Below are 27,917 nucleotides of genomic sequence, written 5' to 3' on the forward strand. Positions count from 1 at the left end.
TGTGTGTTTGTTACTCTTTCACGCAAATACTACTGAACCGATTACAATGAAATTTAGCACACATATAGAGGGTAACTTGGATTGACTCATAGGATAGGTTTTATCCCGGAAATCCCACGGGAACGGGAACTATGCGGGTTTTTCTTTGAAACCGCGAAGCCGCGGGCGGAAATCTAGTTATTGATAATTTAAATAAATCTTCTCATTATCAAAATAAGCAATGAAATACCATAAAATATTAATTTTATACTATTATTTTTCTAGCGGACACAAAATTCAACTTACCAGAGAACATAACACATTTATATCTACAAAATAACTCTTTAGAAGTGTTGCCAATTGAGAATATAGAGAAATCGAAATATTTAAAAGTATTAGATGTAAGGCATAATGTGTTGAATAGTTTCTACCCGCAATTGGTGAAGAAAATCATGGATCAGGGATTGGAAGTCTATTTTGAAGGTATTTATTTATTTATTATGGGCCGATTTTTTAATGCTTGGATAAAACTTATCCGTCCAATAAAGTATTACACGATAATATTAAAATGTCACGTAAACTGTCAAATATGGGCAATTATAATATGTTTTTAAAATAGTAGTTTTATACATTATTCGACGAATAAGTTTTAACCAAGGATTGAAAAATCAGTCCTTAATGTAGTTAAATGTGGAAGTAGGTAGGTGGTAAATTGTTATTTTTCTGTATTTTGACGATTCAAACGCGCTTCTAAACGAAGTGTATTGGAATAAATAAATGCTTGGTTTAGTAAGTTAAGTAGTTAAGTATCTGTGAGCAAAATCACATCGAAAAGTGTTTAGCTGTTTTTGTTAGAATGAAAATCGATATGGCCTCTTAATTATATATTTTTACATTACTTGTGCTCCTTTAAAATTTTTTATCCTTTTTTTTCAGACAACAAACTAACATGCGATTGTTTCACGCGCCCTTTAAAACATTATATAAATAAATTGCCCAAAAAACAGCAAATGGATATAAAATACAATAAATTGATTTGTTCCGAACCTCCCACTTTATTCAATACGTCGTTTATTAATATTGATGAAGAAAGATTATTGTGTGCTAGCAACATTGGGTTGGAGGATAAAATAAAGGAATATGGCAACACTGAGTATATGTTCACAGCGGAACCCGATTTGGCGTTTAGGGATATACAGTAGTAAGTTTTTTTCCTATTTTTATATATGTTTTTTTGAGGTAAGGTCTTACCACAAAAAAAGCCGGGTTGCACTGGGGGAGTGCCGGCAGAAGTGAAAACTTGATTATTAACGTTGAGCATGTTTGATATTTTGGAATGGTATCCGTCTTACGCTTTTTCGATCAGGTCACGTGTCCTGACGCGAGTTTAAGATTTTATACCCATTACAGAAAAAGTGCTCAACGCCGCTAAAGAAGTTTTCACTTCAAAAATGTACTAAAACTTGATGCGCAAACTTCCCCCGCAAACTTCCACCACCACGCTACTTTTTGGCCAAGAAGTTTGCCGGGCGCTATACATGCTTATATTTCGTAAATTTCTTACAAAAATCTTATGCCTCATAATACATACAAACATAAACTAAATTCCTTAACAATATATATTTTATAATATATATTTATACTAGCTTTCCACCCGCGGCTTCGCCCGCGATTTCAAAGAAAAACCCGCATAGTTCCCGTTCCCGTGGAATTTCCGGGATAAAACCTATCCTATGTGTTATTCTGATGTATAAGCTATATTGTGGTAAAGTTTCATTCAAATCCATTCAGTAGTTTTTACGTGAAAGAGTAACAAACATCCATACATCCATACTTACAAACTTTCGCCTTTAATGTATTAAGAAAGATAATAATTTCTGTTTCAGCTCCCAACCAGCAATCTACGTTCACTGGTACATACTTACCATCGAAGATCTAGCCGATTTCTACATATACATACGCGATAAAAACAACACACTTTACTATAGCAAAGACGTTTCATACAATTTACGATCACTAACAATACAAGTCGATGCGAGTATCCGAACGGCATTACAAAATGGCGTCCAACTTGACATTTGTGTTCAAGCGAAAACGTCAAACGGGTTCGCGCGGAAATATTTTGACAGTCAGTGTAAAAATGTAATTTCTAATTACGAGTCGTGGCCGAAAAAATTAAATGTCGATAAACGGAGGTTGTCGCGGAAAAAGGTTAAATATGGATGGTTTTCAAATAGTGTGTTAGGTTTAGTCAGTGATTCGATATTGATTACGTTGTGTATATTCCTCGGTGTTTGTTTTAGGAGATTCGCGGATTTAGATATATGAAGTGTTTTGCTTTTGTTAGTGGTTCTTGTTTGCAAACGGCTGGACGAGTTGAGATGAAAATAGTTATGGTGATAATTGATGATAGAAGTGATTTCTTTTGAAGTGAAACTTCTTTATCGGGGTTGGAAAAAAAAATTGTGTAACATTTTTTCGTTACGCGTGACATTTTAGCGTTACGCGCCATCTTGTTTTTATCTTTTACACGCGTGATTGACGTATTTCTGTAAAGTTGCATATAGTAAATTATTTTTTGAAAAATAAGGTCATAAAGAAGTTTCACTTCTTACGTGTGTACACTAGTACACGCACACATTTTTTATATAGAGATTAGTCTCTATAACACGCTTATATTAGCTTCACCTGTATGTTTGTATGTAACCGACTCCTTTAGACTCGATTTTGACTTTAAACGAACAGATTTAATTGAAACTTTGTACACTTATCAAGGATCGGTGACAATACAGTAATTATTGCAATGTATAACTTATTTTGTTATTTTTATACTCAGTTTTTGTATTTTTATTGATAAACCAATCCGCCTATAAAATTTTCCTACATATAGCAACAAATATTGAAAGAGGAATAAATAATATGTGATGTTAAATTTGTTCCTTTTACTAATAACTTGTCTTTTACAAGCTAACCCCTCGTTTTCACCAAGAAACAAGTTAAATACTAGTTTGATACAAAACTTGTAGAATACTTTTCAAAACATAATTATTTATTTTACACATGTATTGAGACTGTCTCAAACATTCTTTCGTTCACACTTTGTAGCCAACAAGTATTTATACAAGTATAAAACACATTTGCGTTTACACTGAAGTCTGTGACATGGTAGAACTTGTCTGATCCATTAATAGCGTTCTCACCTACAAAACACAGTCGTGGTTTAGATAAGTATTGTTTATTTTATTGCAATTTCTGTATAATACTAGTAACAAACAAGTTTTAAACTTTATCCATGTTTGTTGGGTAAAGTTTTCAACATACATACATATCACAAGTTTTTTTTTTTTAGAAATTATAAAAGTAGGTACGACTGAATTTGTCTCGAATTCTACAAGTATTGCTACAACAAAAACAAGAGATCATAAACATGTAGGCAACTTAGATCAGGCAACTAGAAGTTTTCAACCAACAAGTTTCATATAAGTTATCCTACATGTATCAAATTTTGTATACAACATGTTTTACACATGTCTATGAGAAACGAAAACATTGCATCAAATTTGTAAAATACATGTATTATACTTTGGTGAAAACGAGGGGTTAGACAGCAACACACAAAAAAGCTGTGTCATTTTTGAGTAATTGACAGTGTTGACGAAAATATAATAAAATTGAGGGTAGGTATGTTTTTTTTAATATTGACGAAAGGTTGTGTGTGGACATACCATTTTTATATTCTTAAATACATTCCGTCCTATATGTGATACTCATATTTTTATAATAAATATATGTATAAGACATTTTTTGTAAATATTATTATCAATTTTATACAATACATTGTTACCATTTTTTTTACTTGTACGAAAAACTACCTAAAAATGTGGGTAGTTGGACATTCCAGAAATTTTGAAATTACCATATCTTTGTAATTATAATAATGTTCTATGTGATAACAATAAACCATTTTTTTACTTGTACGAAAATCTACACAAAATGCGGGTAGTTGGACATTCTAGAAATTTTGAAATTACTTACCATAATATTGTTGTAATTATAATAATGTTCTATGTGATAAGTTGATAACAATAAACCATTTTTTAATTGTACCAAAATCTTCTTAAAAATGCAGGTAGTTTGACATTCCGGAAATATTGACTCTATGTGATAAAAAAAATAAATATACAGAACCTCATGCACTATGTAAAAAAGAAAAATAGAATTACCTAAGTGAGAAACATATTGATAAGTAAGATTGTTAATTTTGGCTTTAATTGTATGTTCTGTTTATTATGAATATTTGTACTACTACAAATTATACATATTATTGTCGAAATTATATATTTTTGTATAACAAAGTGCCAATTTTTAAAATGCTTTAAAATATTTGATCTGATTTTATTAAGCTATTGCATAGCTTCTATCGCGGGCCTTGAGCGCGGGCACCGAATCGAGAAATTCCGTAACGAAAAACCTCACGCTCCCCACTCCGACGGGCGGAGGTGTGGCTTGAAGGCATAGCATGCAATAGCTTTACCGCGGCAGTCCCCGAGTGACACACGTCTTTTTTTATTTATGCATGTATCTATAAAACACAATATGTATTAAAGTTTAAGAATTTATAATTTAAAATTGTATTCATTAAATTATTTATTTGCCATGTTTTTTATGTTCTGAATATTAAATCAAACAAAATACATACTCTGTTATTAATTATTATGTATCCATAAATTTAAGAAAATGTTTTTTGTAGTGAAACTTCTTTGAGAGTAAAATTTCAAGGTCGTGTCATGGCAATACCGTCGCGTCATGGAGTTAGCGACAATTTTGGTATCTTTGAAACTTGCCAAAGAAGTTTCACTTCTGACACGTGTGTGACACACTGTTTAATATTTATTTTATTTAAAAACAAATGACTATAAGGCTAAATGAAATCCGTCCATATTATGTAAAAATATTTATTAACTAGCGGTCCGCCCCGGCTTCGCCCGTGGTACATATTTACGTTTTCTCTACATAAGAACCATCCTCGTACTTCAAGGAATATAATAGAAAAGAATAATCGAAATCGGTTCAGCCATTCACACGTGATGCCGTGACAACGCGAAACGGGTGCAGACCCGCCGCCTTTTTAATTTTTATAGCTCCCGCCGCGCAAGTCGCAACGCGTCGAACGCGGCAACTGATACACAAAAATAATCCTTATGGCATGATTCTGTATTCACGCGCGATGACTTATAACGTATTTCATGTATAACTTTGGTGTTTCTACACCGATTTACATGATTCTTTTACTATAACCTGCCCAGGAGTATGAAGAATAATTGTGCCAAATTTAGTTAAAATCCGTCGGGTAGTTTTTGTTTCTATAACGAATATACAGACAGACAGACAGACAGACAGACAGACAGACAAAAATTTTACTGATTGCATTTTTGGCATCAGTAGCGATCCCTTATCACCCCTTCATAGTTTTTTTTTAAATATATTTCATGTACAGAATTGGCCTCTCTACAGATTTATTATAAGTATAGATAAAATTATACAAAATTCATTAATGCATTTTTATTTACCTTTTATTATTAAAAATAAGACTATTGACTCGTAATATTATAAAGCTATACAAAACATAAAGCGGAAAAGATAACATTTTCTATAAAATAAATCTTTCGTTTACAATTATCAAAAGAAAGATAATAAGGTAGGCTTATTATCTTTCTTTTGATAATTGTAAAAGAAAGGTATAGGTAAGGTACTTGAACCTAAGTTCTTATTAAAATAACTGGCCATATATATTTAAAATATTGTTATTATGATAAAATAAATAAAGAAACAATATGCTAAACATATTTTTTGAGGGCCTATTAAAGTAATTGTTAATTCTTATACTAGATTAAAATAATATAGCTTAAAATTATTTTTTAAATAATACCTAAATGCAGTTGTAAGTCTTATTATAGAAATTAACTAAAATAATTTAACTTATAAATCATCGCGTTTTAAAAGATTTTTCAACGTTCGCTTCACTGTGCTCATGTTCTATATTATATTCTAGGGTTTTGTAAGAACTTTCTGGACTCCACGAATAGGAAAGTTCGTAAGAAGGTGCTGGGCCTGAAACAAAATAATAATTATAGTCTATATTATATAAAAATAAAACCCGTTTTTCCTAGGTCACGGCATCACGCGTGAACGGGAGGACCGATTTCGATAATTCTTTATTTATTATATTCCTTGAAATACGAGGATGGTTCTTAATTCTAATATAGAGAAAACGTAAATATGTACCACGGGCGAAGCCGGGGCGGAACGCTAGTTTTTAATAAAGCAAAAAGTTCATTTTATATCTAAAAATACGATTCATTACTACAATTAAATTATGTGAAATATATTTTTTTCGATTTTTTTAAAGTACTTAGTGACCTACCAACAAAGGTAACTTAAAAATAAACTGATCGTGTTTTAAATCCGTTAAAATGTTCTTTGGATACTCTTACTAAAACGAAACGTTTTTAAACAAGATTTTTTCAATATGTTACTGCTTTTATTATGACGTAAACTTTGTGTTAGTATTGATAAAAATATTAAAGTAACGAGATTTATTCTTACCCTTATTCGAGAGACTTCTTCGGTAACCTGTAACAATTCAGATTACTGAATATTAATATTTATTTTCAAAGGTAAGTTAAAATGTTGAAATATGTTTACAACTTTCGTCGTACTTTCAGTTTTAATGTATTTGAACTTATTGAATATGGTTATTGAAGAGAAAGTTAATACCATTTTTTTTTATGCTATAGGACAGCAAACGAGCAGACGCGTCGCCTGGTGTTAAGCGATACACGCCGCCCATAAGCATCCACTCCACTGGGAAGTGGATGTGTTGCTGTCCTCAAAGGGATTTGGAAGGAGTTAGGTAGAAGGGGCGAGGATGGGAGGGAATGAGGATAGGGAAGGAGAGGATGGGTAGGGGATGGGAAGGGATGTGGGCCTCCGGACCCCTCACTCACCGTACGGAACGCGACAGTAAACTGCCACTATGGCGCCGATATTCTGTGAGGGTGTGGTACCTTCCCCGGTGCGAGCGTGGCCCAATTCGTGCCGAAGCATGCTCGACTCCCACTTAATACCATGCGTTTAATACTTCAAAATTTGTTTTTTACTATTATAATACTAGATATAGTACTTACTTTAATTTATAGTATAATATTACCTGTGATATAGCTATACATAATAGCACAATATTTCAAATTGAATAAGTTAGGTACTTTTAACGGATTTAAAACACAATCAATGATAACATTTTTTCAAATTTATATTTAGTACCTTAGTTAGTACATTTTCATTCCTAATTTTAATTGACAAATAGGTACGAAAATAAGAGAATATCATTTATAGGGCTTACTAGAATAATAATAGTACTTATAATTATATTTTTCAATGAAAATACAAATATAAAAATAACTTACCATGATGTTCAGCGTGAGGGGACCACGACCAATCGTGATGGTGTTTTGATTGACCTTTCAATGCTGTGAAGAAAGATGCCACCTGTATAGGCGAAGAATACAGTAAATTATATAAATTACAATGTTATATAACTAAACTCGCTTTGATTAATACAATTTGATTAATTATATTCTAAAACCTTCCTCTTGAATCACTCTATTAAAAAAAACTGCATCAAAGTCCGTTGCGTAGTTCTAAAGATTTAAGCATACATGGGTGATGGGACATAGGGACAGAGAAAGCGACTTTGTTTTATATACTACTAGCTTTCCGCCCGCGGCGTCGCCCGCTTTGTCTTAAACATAATAAATTATATACCTTCCTCTTGAATCACTCTATCTATTAAAAAAAAACCGCATAAAAATCCGTTGCGTAGTTTTAAAGATTTAAGCATACATAGGGACATAGGGACAGAGAAAGCGACTTTGTTTTATAGTATTCTTTAACCAGGGATTTACAATTTATGTGAAAGTTTGTAAAAAATTGTGAAAAATAAATAAATTGTGAATTTTTTTTGAAGCATACAAAATCACACATCTTTATTTTATAATTTTACTAACCTTAGCAGAACTGACAGCAATCTTAAACACCAATAGAATGATACCAATGAACACAGCCTTCGCAGCCAGTATGGTGGTCAGAGCCATCCAGGTTGAAGTAGCTCCCACGTGGAAGACCAGCGGCATTAAACCCATCGCCATTTTCTTCATGCCACGAGATTCTGGACAAAAAAAACATGTTTAAATTAAGAAAACTATCAGGAAAATATGTTATGGATCTAGAATAATATGGTATTACCACAAAACAATAAACAGTCTACTTTAAACCAGGGATCTGTCACTTTAATAGTTGTCTATGTGAAAACCAGATTAAAGAGAACCCGCGCTTAAGTTAAACCCTGTCTAAAGGTTTTTGTGGTAAGACATATGTTTAACACAATGTTAAAATTCAATTTACAGTAATGTAGAGTCGCTATCATATATTTTTTTTGTCTTGTATAATTTTCATTCACAACGGAGAGATTTATGGTATGTTATTTTGTGTTTGGAGATAGTTATGAGGCAAGTCATAAGCCATTTTTAGGGTTCCGTACCTCAAAAGGAAAAAACGGAACCCTTATAGGATCACTTTGTTGTCCGTCTGTCCGTCCGTCCGTCCGTCCGTCCGTCCGTCTGTCAAGACCCTTTTTCTCAGGAACGCGTGGAGGTATGAAGCTGAAATTTATATCAATTACTCAGGTCTACTGTCCCTTGAAGCTGTGAAAAAATCAAACTTCTAAGCCAACGCAATCAAAAGATACAGCCGTTTATGCCGCAAATTTTCGACACTTGCAAGGGAATCAAAACCTACAGGGTGCTTCCCGTGAACTCAGAATCTTGAAATTTGGTACGAAGCAACGTCTTATAGCATAGATAAAGGAAAAATTACGAAAACCATAAATTTTTAGTTACATCACATAATATATATTTTTTTAATAATTTTAAACTTACTACCACGGAACCCTCGGTGCGCGAGTCCGACTCGCACTTGGCCGGTTTTTTTATCACAGAGCAACCTAACATAACAATTTCCTTCGATCACACAAGCGAAGACGCGGTAGAAAGCTAGTTTATATACCATCCGATATATTTCTCAGTAAGAAGCATTAGCCAAGGCCAGACTATACTTAATTATTTTTTCTTTTTAAAATCATAATGGAAAGGCGCGTAGCGGGCGCTACAAAAACTATGATATTTTTTCACATCTTCACGGTTGAATTACGTATAGAAATACCATATGTCTCTTTTGGATGTTACAATTGATTTTTTATATCAATTCGTTACTTTCTATTTAGATAAACAAGGTTCTTTGTAGTCTTATTAACCGCACGCGAAGCTGCGTGCTTTTATATGTTTTATAATATGCGTACTTAAGTATTATATTTTAATTTTGCATACATTAATATTAATAAATTCTTTAATCTGTTCACAACGACGTAATTTTGTTGTTTAAGTATTTTTTACGTGATCAGTGCATGCAAAAGTCCCTTCGCGCTTATTATACTAATACTAATAGTGGGGACACCCTGTATATTATATCGAACACTGATCGCAAATAACTACGCGTCAAAATCCTAGTCATATTATAATTTATATTTTATATCATCAGAATAACACATGAGCAATAGAAATACATAATGATTTGGTAAGGTTCGGTAAATCCTACAAATATTATTAGTTTGTGAGGATGGATGGATGGATAGCTGATTTTTGTTACTCTTTTACGTAAAAAATACTGAACCGATTACAATTAAATTTGATACGTAGGTAGCTGAAGACCCAGAATAAGACAAAGACTACTTTTTATCCCGGAAATCCCAAAGGAACGGGATATATGCGTGTTTTTCTTTGCAAAGCGCGCGAAGCCGTGGGCGGAAATCTACTTAAATACATCTATACTAATATTATAAAGCTGAAGAATATGTTTGTTTGAACGCGCTAATCTCGGGAACTACTGGTCCGATTTGAAAAATTCTTTCGGTGTTAGATAGCCCATTTATCGAGGAAGGCTATAGGCTATATACCATCACGCTACGACCTACAGGAGAGGAGCCACGGGGGTGAAACCACGCGGAGCGGCTAGTCATAGATAAGGTTCAAATATACCTCATAAATTTTCGCGTTTATTATAGTAGGATACAATGGTTATTGAAGCGTAATTCCTTCAAGTATTTTTACGTTAATATTTTTTGAACTTTGTCAAAAAGTATGGTGTTATTATGATGTTAAATTAGGCGCTATAAAACCGCACTCGTTTGCACCTAAAATGGTGAATTTATTCATCATGTTGACCACAACAATGGTTAAAACTTTTTGGAGCAGTTTTGCTTCGATTACCATACAAATTGACGAAATAAAAACAGTTCTGTAAAAATAATGTTCTTTAATATTAAGTTTTTTATAATAAATTTGAAAGTTTAACGATTTTTTTTAAACTATTTGTTTTTGTCAACTCTTAGAGTATTTTAGCATTGCTTTGTTTTTTTTTTAGGCGTGTTCGTATTTTTTTATATTTAATTTTATTTCATCATAATAAATTTATTTTATTACTCACCCTCTAACTCAGCGATGTCCAATTTAGGTTTAATTTTCTCATAATTAATATATTTCCCAAAATCACTTTTCCCAAACCGTTCATCATTAAAACCCTCCAAGTATTTAGTAACATATACAACCAAGTCGCCAACACGATTTTCAATATTATTTGGCAATATAAAACCTCCTTGTACTTCATTTCCCGCGCGCGCCAACGCGAGCCGAATTAAAAAAAATAACGTCAATGTCAAATTTCGCGCCATCGTGCTGTCACTTTGAAAACGGTTCAAAGACTGAATATTAGAATGACCGGTGGCCGAAAGTTGATGCTCATTATCGACTTGAAAGTATTCAGTAAAGGTTTTAAGAACTTTTTCTATAGAGCTTGATGAGATTCAAAATTGAGGTGACGGAAATCTAAAATCGCTTTTTGACGAGTTTTGAATTTCCACCATCGATTGTGGTTAAGTTTTAGGGTCCCGTAGAGCATGTGTGAATTTAGAAATATATTTGTTTCGCTGTTTCTTTGAAGAACATTCGTACGTATAAAACTGCTGAAAAAGTATGATTGAAATTAGAAAGGAGGATAAATTGGCCTTGAATAAAATAGGTTTAAAATAAGAAGATATCTTATTGCATCTGTAATAGGTACAAACTGGCCTCAGTTTAACGTAGGTAGAAATTCTATTGTGTTATATTGTTATTAATTACTCAAATCATGATTTAAAAAGCCGGATTTAAAGCCGGATTTTTTAATTGATATTAAGTCTGGAAACTTACTGAACTCAAAACCTACAAAACCTTTGAAAATTAAATACTCGGCGACTAGCGAGTATCTGCCTCCTGAAATACGTAGATATACATATTACTACCTGTGCCCCACGGTTTTACCCGCATTGCTCAGCTCCTGTTGGTCTTAGCGTGATGATATAAATAACCTATAGCCTTCTTCGATAAATGGGCTATCTCACCGAAAGAATTTTTCAAATCGGACCAGTAGTTCCTGAGATTAGCGCGTTCAAACAAACAAACAATATCTTCAGCTTTATAATATTAGTAGGTATAGATATGAAAACATATAACTACTATAGAATACTATTAATAATAGGTAAATATACTCTACTCGACTAACTACAGCTTCCTGTTGAATCAATCGCATCAAAATCCGTAAATTTCAAAATTTCTTGATGGAAAACGGGAAGGGTCTTTGTTTTATGTATGTAGGTATATAATTATTATTGGTTACCTTAAAATTATGAAATCAAGGGATGTAACACATAACAAAGGGCTGGAAAATGCCTATTTTTATTTTTTCCATACATTTTTATGGGACTACATTTTCTTTAGTTTTGTTTTAATATTTATTAAATTAATATTAAGATAATGTACCCAGAATGATAATGTTTCGGTAAAAAATATAATAAAACACACTAGTTACTTTCAACTTTAATTGTTTTTTATTTCAAACAAATCAATCGCCAAATGAAATGAATCAATATACTAAAATTTGATATCTCACAAAAAAGCGGCAAAAAACATCTAATGTTTCAGAGAAAGTAAGTATAGTGATAAAAAATAAAAGTAATGTAGTCTAGAAAAGATATATATATAACTTAACTAGTGCTGTTTCGCTTCATTGCAAGTTACGATTTACTTATACTTAACTAGTTTTCCGCCCGCGGCTTCACCCTCTTTGTCTAAAACCTAATAAATTATATACTAAAACCTTCCTCTTGAATCACTCTATCTATTAAAAAAAAGGCATCAAAATCCGTTGCGTAGTTTTAAAGATTTAAGCATACACAGGGATGATGAACTATTTTGTTTTATACTACATATTTGGTAATTTGCTTGTAAATATAGTAGAAATTTTTGTTCAACAAGCATTTATTTCTTGTTTTATTTCTATGTTGTAACATAATCAGGCGATAAAAACTATAAATTTTCGTTCATTTGAAGCGAAAGTTAATCTCAAATCCACCAAAAACATCTACCGTTACGCCGTTATTTCAAATGAATGAGCTTACAAAACAATATGCCTACGTGACGCTTTATCTGTAGAGACTGGGCGCATAGTTAGTTCTAACATAGTTAATATTATAATACTAGGGTCTACACAAGATTAAATAATAGAATATCATAAAATATAGGTTAGTTTAGGTTAGGTTTCTATAAAAGTTTCTGTAACTGTTAGGTTAGTGAAAAGAAATTTTTCCAAAGTTGTATAGAGATAAACTACGATAACATATGGCGCGCCCCTCCAAATTACTGTTTCAATGTGTGTAGTGAAATACAAATATTTAAATATTATATTATTATTATTTATAATAATATAATAATTAAATTATTAATTTTTATTATTATATTATATTACTAGCTTTCCGCCTGCGGCTTCGCCCGCGTTTTCAAAAAAAAACCCGCATAGTTCCCGTTCCCGTAGGATTTCCGGGATAAAACCTAGCCTATGTCACTCAGAAATGATGTAGCTTTCCAACAGTGAAAGAATTTTTCAAATCTGCCAAGTAGTTTCGGAGCCTATTCAATTCATACAAACAAACAAACAAACAAAAAATCAAACCTTTCCTCTTTATAATATTTGTATAGATGTATAGACTAGCGGTCCGCCCCGGCTTCGCCCGTGGTACATATTTACGTTTTCTCTACATAAAAACCATCCTCGTACTTCAAGGAATATAATAATAAAGGAATTATCGAAATCGGTTCAGCCGTTCTCGAGTTATGCGCTTACCAACACATTTTGCGATTCATTTTTATATATAAGATTATATAATTTATTATGAAATACAAATACTTTCAAACGTTTTGAATTTTGGAGGGGCGCGCCATGTTATCGTAGTTTATCTCTACCTGTATAGGTAAGGGAGTGTTTAATGTAACTTTTTTGGATATTTCCCGTTTTATTTTTTAAAAGTTATTATTGTCATTTTACTCATTAGGTCAAGGGCTTTCGATATCAGTTTAAAGTTTTTTGATATCTGCAAAAGTTACGGAATAATCGCCTGTGCACACTTAACGATTACATTACATCCTGTATAGCCTATAGCTTTTCTCGATAAAATGGATATCCAAAAATGAAATAATTTTTCAAATCGGACCCCTAGTTTAAATAAGTGCGTTCAAATAAATAAAAAACATCTTTATATTTTCATGTAGGTACAGATAGATTGAAATCTAAACATCTCAAATCTAGCTTACTAAAGTTAGTTTCTATAATTAGCATAGCGTAATGACTACCTATGTATTCGGTTCTAAGTAAGTAGGTACCTATCTTGAGCATCTCTTTTTACTGTTTTCTTAGTGACATATCACACTAGCGGATTGCGAGCGGTTTCAAAGCGGAGCGGGTGCGCAACGAATACGTTGCGGTTGCGCAGCGAATTCGTTGCGGACGCGTGGCAGATGCGCAACGTTTACGTCGCAGTCATGTACACTCATTAACAAAATGGAATCCGTGCTGGTTGTTACTTATAACTTGTGATAGTATAATAATTATGAGATCATTATTTTTTACGAGTTTCATAACATGTTAATGTTTAGGGTATTGTTTTATCTATTAAATCTTGGTCGAAATGCAATCAGATAACTTAATTGCTCATTAAGAAAGTTCATTAGTGAAATAAATGTTAAAGCTCCTTAACTAAAACAGGGCTATCTTATTATTAGATAAATAGCAGTGAATAGAAAATTTTATCAAGCAACCAGCAACTCACTATCACTTTGCTCATAATTAGGTTCACAAAATCTCTTTATAACATACGTTGCTATGGGAGAGATTATACTGGTCAGTCGTTACATACTTTTGGAATGTATGGTACATTCTAAAAGTCCTAGTAATTCAATTTTATAGCACCTTTTTTTAACAACTCCAGTTGTTATTACATCTTTAGTTAACTGTTAAGTAAGTGCATTTCCACAGTACGGTTAAAAAATTGAGTGCTACAGAAACGATGGAAATATTGAATGGAAGTTAGGCAAGGCGGAAGGGCTGGCTTTTGTGCGAGAGTATACAAAATGACGCGTCCGCAACGAATTCGCTGCGCAACCGCGGCGTGTTCGTTGCGCGCCCGCAACGTATTCGTTGCGCACCCGCTCCGCTTTGAAACCGCTCGCAATCCGCTAGTGTGATATGGCACTTATACAGACGGCATAATTTTCAAAGCTAAATAAAAAGTTTTGAATACGGAGATGAAAAAAAACTCTTCAGACCAATTTGCGCGGCCTGCATTTAGTTTTTTAGAAAAATTAAAAATGAAAGTTCTGTAGTAGTACGGCCTATCGTTAATTTTTTATATTGAAAAGTAAAAGTGCTTAGTAATTTTATTACTGTGTCATTATTGATAGAGTTTTGTGCTCTACATTTTAAACGAGTACTTAGTATAATCTATGCAGACTATTGTAATGGTATTCAAATAAAAGATTAGTTTTTTTGTGATTGTAATGAAAACTTAGAATCTATTTAAGTTTTAATGAAAGTTGAAAATAATTATTGAAAAGTGAAAACAATATGTAATCAACACAAAGATTGAATATTATTATACAGGGATTTGGTTTTTGTATGAAATGTTTTTTCGATGAAAATTCTTTTGAGATTAGAAACTAGAACGTGAGCTCAGAAATCCATACTAATATTATAAATGCGAAAGTAACTCTGTCTGTCTGTCTGTTACTCAATCACGCCTTAACTACTGAACCAATTTGCATGAAATTTGGTATAGAGATATTTTGATACCCGAGAAAGGACATAGGATAGGTTTTATCCCGGAAATCCTACGGGAACGGGTTTTTCTTTGAAAACGCGGGCGAAGCCGCGGGCGGAAAGCTAATTATAAATAAAGAAGTTTTAATCGATTTATAAATCACTAGCTGCGCTCCGCGGTTTCACCTGCGTGGCTCCGCTCCTGTTGGTCTTAGCGTGATGTTATATAGCCTATTTGATAAATGGGCTATCTAACACCGAAATAATTTTTCAAATCGGACCAGTAGTTCCTGTGATTATCGCGTTCAAACAAACAAACAAACTCATCAGTTTTATAATATTAGTATAGATTTTAATTCTCACGCATAGTACTGAACTAAGACGGTCAGTGATACATATTCTATTACGAATAATACAATGGATATCATTTACGATTTTTTTTATCGATTCGATTGCGAATTTTCAATTATCTAGTTTCTTTGTGCTAAATTAGGGGAAAGTTAATAGTTTTAGTTATTTACAGTTTTATATGTTCCCTTGGCCCCTTTAGGGGTAATACAATATCTAAATTAAAATTACAATTTAAATTTGTTTTACTCATGTTTTACTGATCGATTTATTTTGTAAAATTATATAAGCTGTTGTAATGTACCAAAACTACTTTTTTAAGTCCACCGATAAATTTAATACTAATAAGTAATAATCTGTGGTAATAACTATTTTTACCTATACCAAGTAATAAGTAGGTACTATTAAATGAAATTAAACTTATTCAGAGCACTTTGGTACGTAAAATAATATCATATTTTTTAGAAGTCTACCAATTTTCTTATCTAATGAGGTAAATTATTATTTTTAAGGTAAATTAATTTTCAGAAGTACCTACTAAAGAATAAATGCTCTCTTTCTTTGTAATATGCAAAAATGACATGTCACATAATAACAGCAATAAATAAAACACAACCAACAATAAACCTCTTTATTTAACAAGCCACAAACAAATTAAAAAAACAAAAACGAAAACATTTGATAATCCATTTGAAATTCCCGCGCTTTTCTGCGGCGCGAACAGAGCTACATCTAGATGATTCGAATTCCAACCGATGAGTCTTTCGTCGCGGTTCTGTACTCGTAGCCACAGTTCTAAAGGTCGGAAGTACCTGGAAAGTGTATGAGAATATCGACTTTATTGAAGTAAAACTTCTTTAGGCGCGACTAGGGAGTAACTCAGATTTTTTTTCTGACGGAAGTAACGCTGTGTAGTTTCCGCCATTTAAAAATAATAATTCTGATTGGTTGTAAGTATATGTCATATACTACACGCTTCTTGACTTATACGCCAGCTATATAGTGGCAAATATCATAATCAATTAGGATTATTTATTTTCAAATTTTCAAACGGATCAATTGTGAATAGCAAAGTGAATGAAAAATTCAACAGTTTTAAAAACATTATTTTAAATTGCAAAATTTTTTGAAAATCTCTAAATATACTTGTTTATTTATTACTTTTAAAATAAGTAAATTAAAAATAAATTTTCTGACAATTGCGACATTTTATAATATTCAATAACAAGGTTATATTGACATGTGCGTTTTACTTCAATCGCGCGTAAAGGTTACACGCACACACTTTTTTTTTGCAATTGCAATAATTTATAGGTCGAAATTCGTTAATTAATGATTCAATGATGCTATGTTGCAGAAATATTACTTTTGAGAAATTATTGACTATAAGTGTGGGTTGTAGGACGAAATTAGAACGATTCGAGGTCTGTCTTATGTGAGAAATGTTCGAGAAATGTGAATGTTTAGATAATATATTGAAGTATCTGGAGAAATGTATGGGAATATCGACTTTAATAGTATGGAGTAAGGTCGTTTATTGATAGATTTGAGGTTATTGTCTTATTTATGGAAATATCGACTTTATTTGGTAGGAAGTAAGGTCGATTTTTGTGCGATTTGATGTATTTGTCTTATGTTAAAAATATTCGATAAGATAATGTGAATGATGTGAGGAGGAATATTTTTTGTATATTTTCCTAAAAAAAATAAATAAATACATACTTAACAAGTGCTTCAGGTGATATTCTGTTAGTCCGTCCGCGCGTCATACTTCTTATTATTTCAGATGCTGGTTTCGAAGATCCCGGCTGCATTATTTCGCTAAAAATAAGTTTTTAAATAAGTATTATATGTTTGTATAATATTTTTAAAGTGAAACTTCTTTAGGCGTTGAGAGTAAAATTTCAAGATCGAGTCATGGCAATACCGTCACGTCATGATATAAGGCGACGATTTTGTTATCTTTGAATCTTAGAAGTTTCACTTCTGACACGTGTGCTCGGCACGCACTTATTTTAATTATTTTATAACTATTTATTAATGTTTTCTTTAGTATAAGTGACATCTGACCGCACTCTGTTTAGATTTTTTCAATATACAATCAAAAAAGAGCATGTGTGTCGAGCACACGTGTCAGAAGCGAAACTTCCAAGATTCATACCAAAATCTTCACCTTACTTCATGACGTGACGGTATTGCCATGACGGTATCTTGAAATTTTACTCTCAACGCGCCTAAAGAAGCACTTCAAAACTGTAAAAATATACATTTTTTCATATTTTTTCCTCATTTTTTCGTATTTTTCCCCATTTTTCCTCACCTCAAAAGCCTCCCAGCATCTCTACTCCTATATACATCACATTCATGCAAATGGCCGATATGTCCCGAAGCGATACACAGCTGTTCGAATATTTGGAACTCTAGTATTGTAGCTAGAAAGTACTTTATGTATTCCTGGAAATAAATAAATAAATGACTATTTGATTATTTACTATTGTTTTATTTCAATACCCTATCGCCCGTGGTTTCACCCGCTTTGTCTAAGGGCTAATTTTTCAATCCTTGGTTAAAACTTATTCGTCGAATAACGTATAAAACTACCATTTCAAAATGTTTTCTTATTGCCCGCAATTGACAGTTTACAGGTGATATTTTAATATTATCGTGTAATACTTTATTGGACAGATAAGTTTTAACCAGGGATTGAAAAATCGGCCCTAAAACTTATAAGTTGTATACATAAACCACTTAACCGATTATAATAAAATTCGCACACCATGTGCAGTTCAATCCAACTTGAGAGATAGGATAGTTTAAACATGTAGGTACCACGGGCGAAGCCGGAGAGGACCACTAGTATTATTATAAAAATAAAAAAATGTTATGTGGTTTTATGAAACCACGGTAAAAGTGAAACTGTTCGAACGGTTCCGAACACTGCTTTGTGTAGCGCATGTCGCGTGTCGGTCGGCTGCCGAGTAGGTATACCTACTCGGCAGCCGCGATACACGCGACATGCGCTACACAGACCAAACAGTTTGAGACGATGTAATAAAAGTTTCACTTTAAAAATCTTACCTGATCAGAAATTATGTGATATTTAGACCCGGGATCAAAGTCAGCTTCTGTTCTTGGTATTGGTGGAGTTACACCCTGGAATGAGAAATATTAATTTACTTATATATAAAAAAAGACGGGTTGCACTGGGGGAGTGCCGGCAGAAGTGAAAACTTGATTATTAACGTTGAGCATGTTTGATATTTTGGAATGGTATCCGTCTTACGCTTTTTCGATCAGGTCACGTGTCCTGACGCGAGTTTAAGATTTTATACCCATTACAGAAAAAGTGCTCAACGCCGCTAAAGAAGTTTTCACTTCAAAAAAGACGTGTGGCACTCGCGGACTGCCGCGGTAAACCCAAAGAGTATAGTAACTATGTATGGTAAAGCTATTTCATGCTATGCCTTCAAGCCACACCTCCGCGCCCGTCGGAGTGGGGAGCGTGAGGTTTTTTCGTTACGGAATTTCTCGATTCGGTACCCGTGCTCAAGGCCCGCGATAGAAGCTATGCAATAGCTTAAAAATCTTTTACCTGTGACACGCGCGGGTTTTGCTTGCGGCTTCGATACGGAGTGCTAGTTGTCGTAATTATTCAACAACACTAGCTGCGCTCCGCGGTTTCACCCGCATTGCTTCGCTCCTGTTAGTCTTAGCGTGATGATATATAGTCTATAGCCTTCCTCGATAAACGGGCTATCTAACACCGAAATAATTTTTAAATTGGACCAGTAGTTCCTGAGATTAGCGCGTTCAAACAAACTCTTCAGCTTTATAATAGTAGTGTAGATATTTACCTGATATCTTAATTTCATTTGCCACCATCTTGCATTCATATTTTCGACGCCATCTTCAAATACTGACCAACGCCACTTGAAATATAAAAATTACAATTTAAACAATAAATCATTAATTTATACTAAAGTATAAACTTAGTTAAAATTCAATAAATAAATATATTTTATACTAGTATTACTATCGAACTATGTAGGTATAAGTTATTTTATGAAATACTAGAGGTCCGCCCCGGCTTCGCCCGTGGTACATATTTCGCAATAAAAAGTAGCCTATGTCCTTTCTCGGGTATCAAAATATCTCCATACCAAATTTCATGCAAATTGGTTCAGTAGTTAAGGCGTGATTGAGTAACAGACAGACAGACAGAGACAGACAGAGTATAGATTAATAGATTATGGCGTGATCCTAAAAAAATTACGTAGGTACAACTAATAATTAGGTATAATATAACTAAACTCTCTTTCCTCAATTGCTTATAGTTTTGTAAATGCTGAACCGATTTGAATGCGAATGTTAGAAAATTAATGAAAAAAATAATTAATTAGACTGCAATATTGAAATTTAACAATTTCACAATCAAGTCTTTGAATAAAGCTAGGAACAAAAAACTAGAGCAAAATAATAAAATAAATAAATATTACCTGATCAACCATAAAAGCGAATGGTAAATAAGCCACTTTCTCAAGAGCCATCGCCATCAGAAAATTCATTGTCACTTCATAAGGGTCGTGGGTTCTGAAAAATGTATGAAAATAATATTTATTTTTTATGAAAGAAAAATTATTAAATCTACAATATAAACTAACAATATTCGAAAACAGTTTTTTTGTCTGTCATCAGCACAAATAAATATATCCTAAACTATATACTACATAGTTATAAATAAATAAAATATTTTTTGTAAATCGGTCCAGCAGTTCCTGAGATTAGTGCATTCAAATAAACAAACTTTTAAATTTTATATTATTACCTACAACAGATTTAAACATTTTTACAAGAAGGAAACTCCAAAAATCCTGAAAAATAGGTCAAAAATTCCCATTTTATTTTTATAACTAAGTCATTAATTTAATGTTTAGACCAAGAAGCTTATATCTATTACACTGGAGATTGCACTATGACCATTAAATTGTAACAAGATTAATATGACCTTGAATGACGCCTGTATACTTGGCAAGTTGGTGTGAAAGGGATAAAAAAACATACAGCGTCTTTCAAGATCATATTTTCTTGTTACAAGTTAATGGTCATAGTGCAATCTCCATTGTATTAGATATAAGCTACTTGGTTTAGACTTTAGTTGACAGCATTCAAGAGCTTTACAAATGAAAAAAAAAATCAACACTTGAAAATTAATTAATGAAGCGGGAATCGAACCTGCGTCTTTAATAAATAAAAAATACTTTTTGCTATACCATCTATTCTTAAAAAAACCCACTATTGTCGAGCCAATTTAATAGGCAACATTTGACGTCTATCAATTTTATCTACGAAGAGAGGTAACCTGCGTAAAAACATCGATTAAAGTGAATTAATCGATACATATTTGAAACATTTGTCAATCGAATTTATTAATTTATGATGATTTTTATTCACAAGTAATCAATGCATTCGATTATACCTAGATGTCAGATTTCGATTTTTATAGTAACGTCTCTGGTATTTAAAAAGAAAAAAGGTTTATTGACACAAAATTGTAATGACGTCAGTTCTTCAATTCAGAAATTGTTTATTATGTTTAGAATGGTTTATCAGTAAAATGAAATCTTAAAATGACTTGTATCGGTCATTATTATTATAAATATGTAGTCGTAATTGAAAAAAGTCAAGCAAATGTGCAGTTCTAACAAAACGAAATATCATGTTTATTCTATGTCGTCGTTACTAGGTTACGTTCTTGAATTTTGTTGAACTGTCAAATGTTGCCTATTAAAATGGCTCTACTATAAGTTAAAAACTTGAAATACTAACTTATTCTGGTATAAACCCACTCGTTGCAAATGTGGTAAGTTGTAAACTGACAATGTTGCCGCATTAGCTACAGCTTCGTGGAATGCTGAAAAATAAAAAAATAAATATAGATAATCTATACTAATATTATAAAGAGGAAAAGTTTGTAATTATGTATGTATGTATGTATGTATGGTTTTCACGCATAAACCTCTCAACCGATTTTGATGAAATTTGGCACAGACAATCTTTAGACCCTGAGAAAGAACATAGGCTACCTTTTATTGCGAAATATGTACCACGGGCGAAGCCGGGGCGGACCGCTAGTAATAAATATTAAATAATTTGGAAAATCCAAAAGTGCACGCCTCATAATTTTTTTTTAATAAATATTTATTAATTATTATTTTTGTTTATTTAATAACAATTAAACCACATCGAATCAGACCCTGAAAAATGAAAGGGTTCTATTCCTGAGCATACTCAAGCGTAAGAGAAAAAAAAAGACTCGATTAGTAAAGTATTTCGGTCGCTATCGTGTTAACAAGAAAAAGGATCCGCACATACAGACACACGGACGTCCAAGACAGAACTTTTTTAAACTGTTTTTTAACCTCCGGGAAGTTGGCACCGCACTTTGAAGTTAGAAAAATTTTAAAGGTTGTTCCAGGTTGTTCTAGGTTTGTTCTACATTGTTCCAGAATTGCATACAGCTGAGATTAAAACTTTTCGAGAAAAGTAAAAAAACCCGATTTTTGAGCTGGCACCGCACTTTTTAGATATCGCGATTCTGGCGGTTGTTCCAGGTTGTTCTAGGTTTGTTCTATATTGTTCCAAAATATCGCGTCCGAAAAAAATTTATTTTCCACAAAATTCGTAAAAAAACAAAATAAGTTGGCACCGCACTTTGAAGTTAGAAAAATTTTAAAGGTTGTTCCAGGTTGTTCTAGGTTTGTTCTATATTGTTCCAAAATATCGCGTCCGAAATAAATTTATTTTCCACAAAATTCGCAAAAAACCAAAAAGAAGTTGGCACCGCACTTTGAAGTTAGAAAAATTTTAAAGGTTGTTCCAGGTTGTTCTAGGTTTGTTCTACATTGTTCCAAAATATCGCGTCCGAAAAAAATTTATTTTCCACAAAATTCGCAAAAAACCAAAAAGTAGTTGACCTCCGGGAAGTTGGCACCACACTTTGAAGTTAGAAAAATTTTAAAGGTTGTTCCAGGTTGTTCTAGGTTTGTTCTACATTGTTCCAAAATATCGCGTCCGAAAAAAATTTATTTTCCACAAAATTCGCAAAAAACCAAAAAGTAGTTGACCTCCGGGAAGTTGGCACCACACTTTGAAGTTAGAAAAATTTTAAAGGTTGTTCCAGGTTGTTCTAGGTTTGTTCTATATTGTTCCAAAATATCGCGTCCGAAAAAAATTTATTTTCCACAAAATTCGTAAAAAACCAAAAAGAAGTTGGCACCGCACTTTGAAGTTAGAAAAATTTTAAAGGTTGTTCCAGGTTGTTCTAGGTTTGTTCTATATTGTTCCAAAATATCGCGTCCGCTAACCCAATATTCTTGTCAAATGGACTAATAAGAAAGTAAAATAGATCTTATTACAAGTTGGCCTAAAGTACATAATAAGTTGTTAAATGATATCGCCGAGGCCTTTGACATAAGCCGCCTTTGTCGCAAGCCGCCTAGGCCTTTGCCGCGATTGATGTTTTTGAGAATTTAAATAAACAGAATGGAAGCAACCTTATAACTCAATAAATAAATTATATTTTTAAATGTAGTTCCGTTTATAGTAAACTAGCGACCCGCCCCGGCTTCGCACGGGTGCAATGCTGATACTAAATACACTACAGAAAAACTGTGAACGTTGTATATAAAAACATAGCGGCCCGCTTCGGCTTCGCACGGGTATAAAATATATAGCCGGGCGGCCGGCCAGTACCGCCGCAAACGCTACGTCCCGCAATTTTTAAATCTGTAATCTCTTCGAAAATATTCACTTAAATCATACGGTGTAAAGGGCCATATAGATCTATATTAAATGAACAATGTATTCAAGGTATTTAATTGGTTAAGGATTAATGCTGTATTGGTTAAAATCGCTTCGAAAATTAGCCATTATTTGTCGTAAAAAGTAAATGACAAAAAAAAGTTATTGTGGGTAATCCATAAGAGATAGACATATACCATCACGGACTTTTTAACCGACTTCAAAAAAAAGGAGGAGGTTATCAATTCGGCCGGTATGTTTTTTTTTTTTTTTTTTTTTTTTTTATGTATGTACACCGATTACTCCGTGGTTTCTGAACCGATTTACATAATTCTTTTTTTGTTCGATGCGGGATGGTGTCAAATTGGTCCCATAAAAATTTTATTCGGATAGGCCCAGTAGTTTTTATTTTATGAGCATTTTTGTCTGTATTTGTAAATGTTGCAAGTGCAAGTTTGAAGTCGGTTGTTTTTAACGCAGTTATTGACTTGTCTGTAGACCTTTTCAATTTGTACAATACTTAGTACATTAGTTTGATAAAAATCGTAGGGTTCAGCCTGCGTTTGCAATATAAGCGGAAAAAATGTAATTTTTTACGACATCACATTAGAAACCTCAAAAATAACAGTACTTCTCCACTATTTAATGGATGTTATTATACATATAAACCTTCCTCTTGAATCACTCTATCTATTAAAAAAAACCGCATCAAAATCCGTTGCGTAGTTTCAAAGATTTAAGCGTACAAAGGGACATAGGGACATAAGGACATAGGGACAGAGAAAGCGACTTTGTTTTATACTATGTAGTGATAGTGAAGCCGCTTTGCGTGTTTTATTGTTTCGTCTTTCACATTCGTTGCAAAAATTGTGATAGAGTAAATCGTCTACTGCACTCTTCCTAGTTTATAATGTCAACTAAAAAAAATGAGAAACGAGTTTCGACACGAAAAAAATCTGTGTTACAACTTAAAGTGAACTTAAGGTTTAAGAGGCAAATTGCTAGTGCGACTGCTGTGTATCAGTCTGAATTGAAGGAGCTTTTGAAAACTGCCAAGCAAGAAAAAATTACAAAATTCTTCAAACCATTGCCTTGTCTTAAGATAATTAATTAAAATGTTCAAAAACTTCAGTATCATTGATGTCCAATAGATTTTAATGCAATTAATGGATTATTTAATTCATCTAATAAATATAATAAACGTAAAGAAGGAAGAGCAATAAAAATTATTCAAATTTGAATTTGAGAGTTTGTGTTCGCTGTTCGCTGTTCGCTGTTCGCTGTTCGCTGTTCGCTGTTCGCTGTTCGCTGTTCGCTGTTCGCTGTTCGTGTTTCATCTGAACAAATTCAAATTCAAATTCAAATTCAAATTCAAATTCAAATTCAAATTCAAATTCAAATTCAAATTCAAATTCAAATTCAAATTCAAATTCAAATTCAAATTCAAATTCAAATTCAAATTCAAATTCAAATTCAAATTCAAATTCAAATTCAAATTCAAATTCAAATTCAAATTCAAATTCAAATTCAAATTCAAATTCAAATTCAAATTCAAATTCAAATTCAAATTCAAATTCAAATTCAAATTCAAATTCAAATTCAAATTCAAATTCAAATTCAAATTCAAATTCAAATTCAAATTCAAATTCAAATTCAAATTCAAATTCAAATTCAATTCACAAACACGAACACGAACACGAACACAAACACAAACAAACTCTCAAATTAAAATTCAAATTCAAATTCAAATTCAAATTCAAATTCAAATTCAAATTCAAATTCAAATTCAAATTCAAATTTCGATTTCGATTTCGTTTTCGATTTCAATTTCAATTTCAATTTGAGAGTTTGTGTTCGTGTTCGCTGTTCGCTGTTCGCTGTTCGCTGTTCGCTGTTCGCTGTTCGCTGTTCGCTGTTCACTGTTCGCTGTTCGAATTTGAGAGTTTGTGTTCGTGTTCGTGTTAGTGTTCGTGTTCGTGTTCGTGTTTGTGATTTGAATTTGAATTTGAATTTGAATTTGAATTTGGATTTGGATTCAAATTCAAATTTCGATTTCGATTTCGTTTTCGATTTCAATTTCAATTTCAATTTGAGAGTTTGTGTTCGTGTTCGCTGTTCGCTGTTCGCTGTTCGCTGTTCGCTTCAAATAACAAAAACGAACACGAACACGAACACGAACACGAACAAATTCAAATTCAAATCACAAACACGAACAGCGAACACGAACACGAACACGAACACATACTCTCAAATTGAAATTGAAATTGAAATTGAAATTGAATTTGAAATTGAAATTGAAATTGAAATCGAAATCGAAAACGAAATCGAAATCGAAATCGAAATCGAAATCGATATCGAAATCGAAATCCAAATCCAAATCCAAATCCAAATCCAAATTCAAATTCAAATTCAAATTCAAATTCAAATTCAAATTCAAATTCAAATTCAAATTCAAATTCAAATTCAAATCACAAACACGAACATGAACACGAACACGAACACGAACACGAACACGAACACGAACACGAACACGAACTCGAACACGAACACGAACACAAACTCTCAAATTCGAACAGCGAACAGCGAACAGCGAACAGCGAACAGCGAACAGTGAACAGCGAACAGCGAACAGCGAACAGCGAACAGCGAACAGCGAACAGCGAACAGCGAACAGCGAACAGCGAACAGCGAACAGCGAACAGCGAACAGGGAACAGCGAACAGCGAACAGCGAACAGCGAACAGCGAACAGCGAACAGCGAACAGCGAACAGCGAACAGCGAACAGCGAACAACGAACAGCGAACAGCGAACAGCGAACAGCGAACAGCGAACAGCGAACAGCGAACAGCGATCAGCGAACAGCGAACAGCGAACAGCGAACAGCGAACAGCGAACACGAACACGAACACAAACTCTCAAATTCAAATTTAAAATTGAACAGCGAAAAGCGAACAGCGAACAGCGAACAGCAAACAGCGAACAGCGAACACGAACACGAACACGAACACGAACACAAACTCTCAAATTCAAATTTGAATTTGAGAGTTTGTTTGTGTTTGTGTTCGTGTTCGTGTTCGTGTTTGTGAATTGAATTTGAATTTGAATTTGAATTTGAATTTGAATTTGAATTTGAATTTGAATTTGAACTTGAACTTGAACTTGAATTTGAATTTGAATTTGAATTTGAATTTGAATTTGAATTTGAATTTGAATTTGAATTTGAATTTGAATTTGAATTTGAATTTGAATTTGTTCAAATGAAACACGAACAGCGAACAGCGAACAGCGAACAGCGAACAGCGAACAGCGAACAGCGAACAGCGAACAGCGAACAGCGAACAGCGAACAGCGAACAGCGAACAGCGAACAGCGAACACGAACACGAACACGAACACGAACACAAACTCTCAAATTCAAATTTGAATTTGAATTTGAGAGTTTGTTTGTGTTTGTGTTCGTGTTCGTGTTTGTGAATTGAATTTGAATTTGAATTTGAATTTGAATTTGAATTTGAATTTGAATTTGAATTTGAATTTGAATTTGAATTTGAATTTGAATTTGAATTTGCATTTGAATTTGAATTTGAATTTGAATTTGAATTTGTTCAAATGAAACACGAACAGCGAACAGCGAACAGCGAACAGCGAACAGCGAACAGCGAACAGCGAACAGCGAACAGCGAACAGCGAACAGCGAACAGCGAACAGCGAACAGCGAACAGCGAACAGCGAACAGCGAACAGCGAACAGCGAACAGCGAACAGCGAACAGCGAACAGCGAACAGCGAACACGAACACGAACACAAACTCTCAAATTCAAATTTGAAATTGAACAGCGAACAGCGAACAGCGAACAGCGAACAGCGAACAGCGAACAGCGAACAGCGAACAGCGAACAGCGAACAGCGAACAGCGAACAGCGAACAGCGAACAGCGAACAGCGAACAGCGAACACGAACACGAACACAAACTCTCAAATTCAAATTTGAAATTGAACAGCGAACAGCGAACAGCAAACAGCGAACAGCGAACAGCGAACAGCGAACAGCGAACAGCGAACAGCGAACAGCGAACAGCGAACAGCGAACAGCGAACAGCGAACACGAACACGAACACAAACTCTCAAATTCAAATTTGAAATTGAACAGCGAACAGCGAACAGCGAACAGCGAACAGCGAACAGCGAACAGCGAACAGCGAACAGCGAACAGCGAACAGCGAACAGCGAACAGCGAACAGCGAACAGCGAACAGCGAACAGCGAACAGCGAACAGCGAACAGCGAACAGCGAACAGCGAACAGCGAACAGCGAACAGCGAACAGCGAACAGCGAACAGCGAACAGCGAACAGCGAACAGCGAACAGCGAACAGCGAACAGCGAACAGCGAACAGCGAACAGCGAACAGCGAACAGCGAACAGCGAACAGCGAACAGCGAACAGCGAATAGCGAACAGCGAACACGAACACGAACACAAACTCTCAAATTCAAAT

At 33.6% G+C, this 27,917-nt stretch overlaps 3 protein-coding genes and 1 long non-coding RNA gene across 6 annotated transcripts in view; 2 read left to right on the plus strand and 2 right to left on the minus strand.

The window, feature by feature from the left end:
* LOC149476383 (uncharacterized) overlaps positions 1–4,709 on the plus strand; it is a 145,841-nt gene extending 141,132 nt beyond the window's left edge. Inside the window, exon 2 of the long non-coding RNA XR_016317879.1 lies at positions 4,479–4,709. This is a non-coding gene — a long non-coding RNA (uncharacterized LOC149476383). The remainder of the gene's footprint in view (positions 1–4,478) is intronic.
* The window catches only part of LOC149476386 (uncharacterized), a 244,529-nt gene that overhangs the window by 16,941 nt on the left and 199,671 nt on the right, over positions 1–27,917 (plus strand). For 2 of the 3 annotated variants that reach the window (XR_016317866.1, XR_016317865.1), the window contains exons 17-19: positions 265–462; positions 916–1,180; positions 1,866–2,409. Coding sequence is in view for 1 of the 3 variants with exons in the window: in XM_089712143.1 (XP_089568269.1) it covers positions 265–462; positions 916–1,180; positions 1,866–2,307 (905 nt within the window). In the remaining 2 variants the exon portion in view is untranslated. Of the gene's footprint in view, positions 1–264; positions 463–915; positions 1,181–1,865; positions 2,926–27,917 lie in introns of those variants that run through there. The other variant, XM_089712143.1, reaches the window with a different exon arrangement.
* Positions 5,777–10,822, minus strand: LOC149476387 (uncharacterized). Its single transcript, XM_089712020.1, has 5 exons — positions 10,579–10,822; positions 8,046–8,206; positions 7,446–7,527; positions 6,586–6,612; positions 5,777–6,090 (listed from the first exon to the last, which is right to left on the minus strand). The coding sequence occupies exons 1-5, from the start codon at positions 10,820–10,822 to the stop codon at positions 5,966–5,968; spliced, it is 639 nt and encodes a 212-aa protein (XP_089568146.1). The 3' UTR covers positions 5,777–5,965.
* The window catches only part of LOC149476388 (angiotensin-converting enzyme-like), a 37,138-nt gene continuing 25,462 nt past the window's right edge, over positions 16,242–27,917 (minus strand). The window contains exons 9-15 of the mRNA XM_089712179.1: positions 21,451–21,535; positions 20,121–20,214; positions 19,479–19,553; positions 18,703–18,777; positions 17,945–18,078; positions 17,347–17,445; positions 16,242–16,436 (exon numbers count right to left, since the gene is read on the minus strand). Of these exons, the coding sequence (XP_089568305.1) occupies positions 16,256–16,436; positions 17,347–17,445; positions 17,945–18,078; positions 18,703–18,777; positions 19,479–19,553; positions 20,121–20,214; positions 21,451–21,535 (743 nt within the window). The 3' untranslated portion in view covers positions 16,242–16,255. The remainder of the gene's footprint in view (positions 16,437–17,346; positions 17,446–17,944; positions 18,079–18,702; positions 18,778–19,478; positions 19,554–20,120; positions 20,215–21,450; positions 21,536–27,917) is intronic.

Source organism: Colias philodice, chromosome 28, assembly GCF_061535455.1.
Source record: "Colias philodice isolate Cphi_HAF_F1 chromosome 28, ilColPhil1 Martin Lab GWU primary, whole genome shotgun sequence".
Lineage (NCBI taxonomy): Eukaryota > Metazoa > Arthropoda > Insecta > Lepidoptera > Pieridae > Colias > Colias philodice.

Excerpts from the sequence above, each read along its gene's own strand:
- LOC149476387 (XM_089712020.1), bottom strand. The coding sequence starts at position 10,822 with ATGGCGCGAAATTTGACATTGACGTTATTTTTTTTAATTCGGCTCGCG. Across the intron at positions 8,207-10,578 it reads GGACATCGCTGAGTTAGAGG|AATCTCGTGGCATGAAGAAA; the intron begins GTGAGTAATAAA and ends TTTTTTGTCCAG. Across the intron at positions 7,528-8,045 it reads TTGCTGTCAGTTCTGCTAAG|GTGGCATCTTTCTTCACAGC; the intron begins GTTAGTAAAATT and ends TCGCCTATACAG.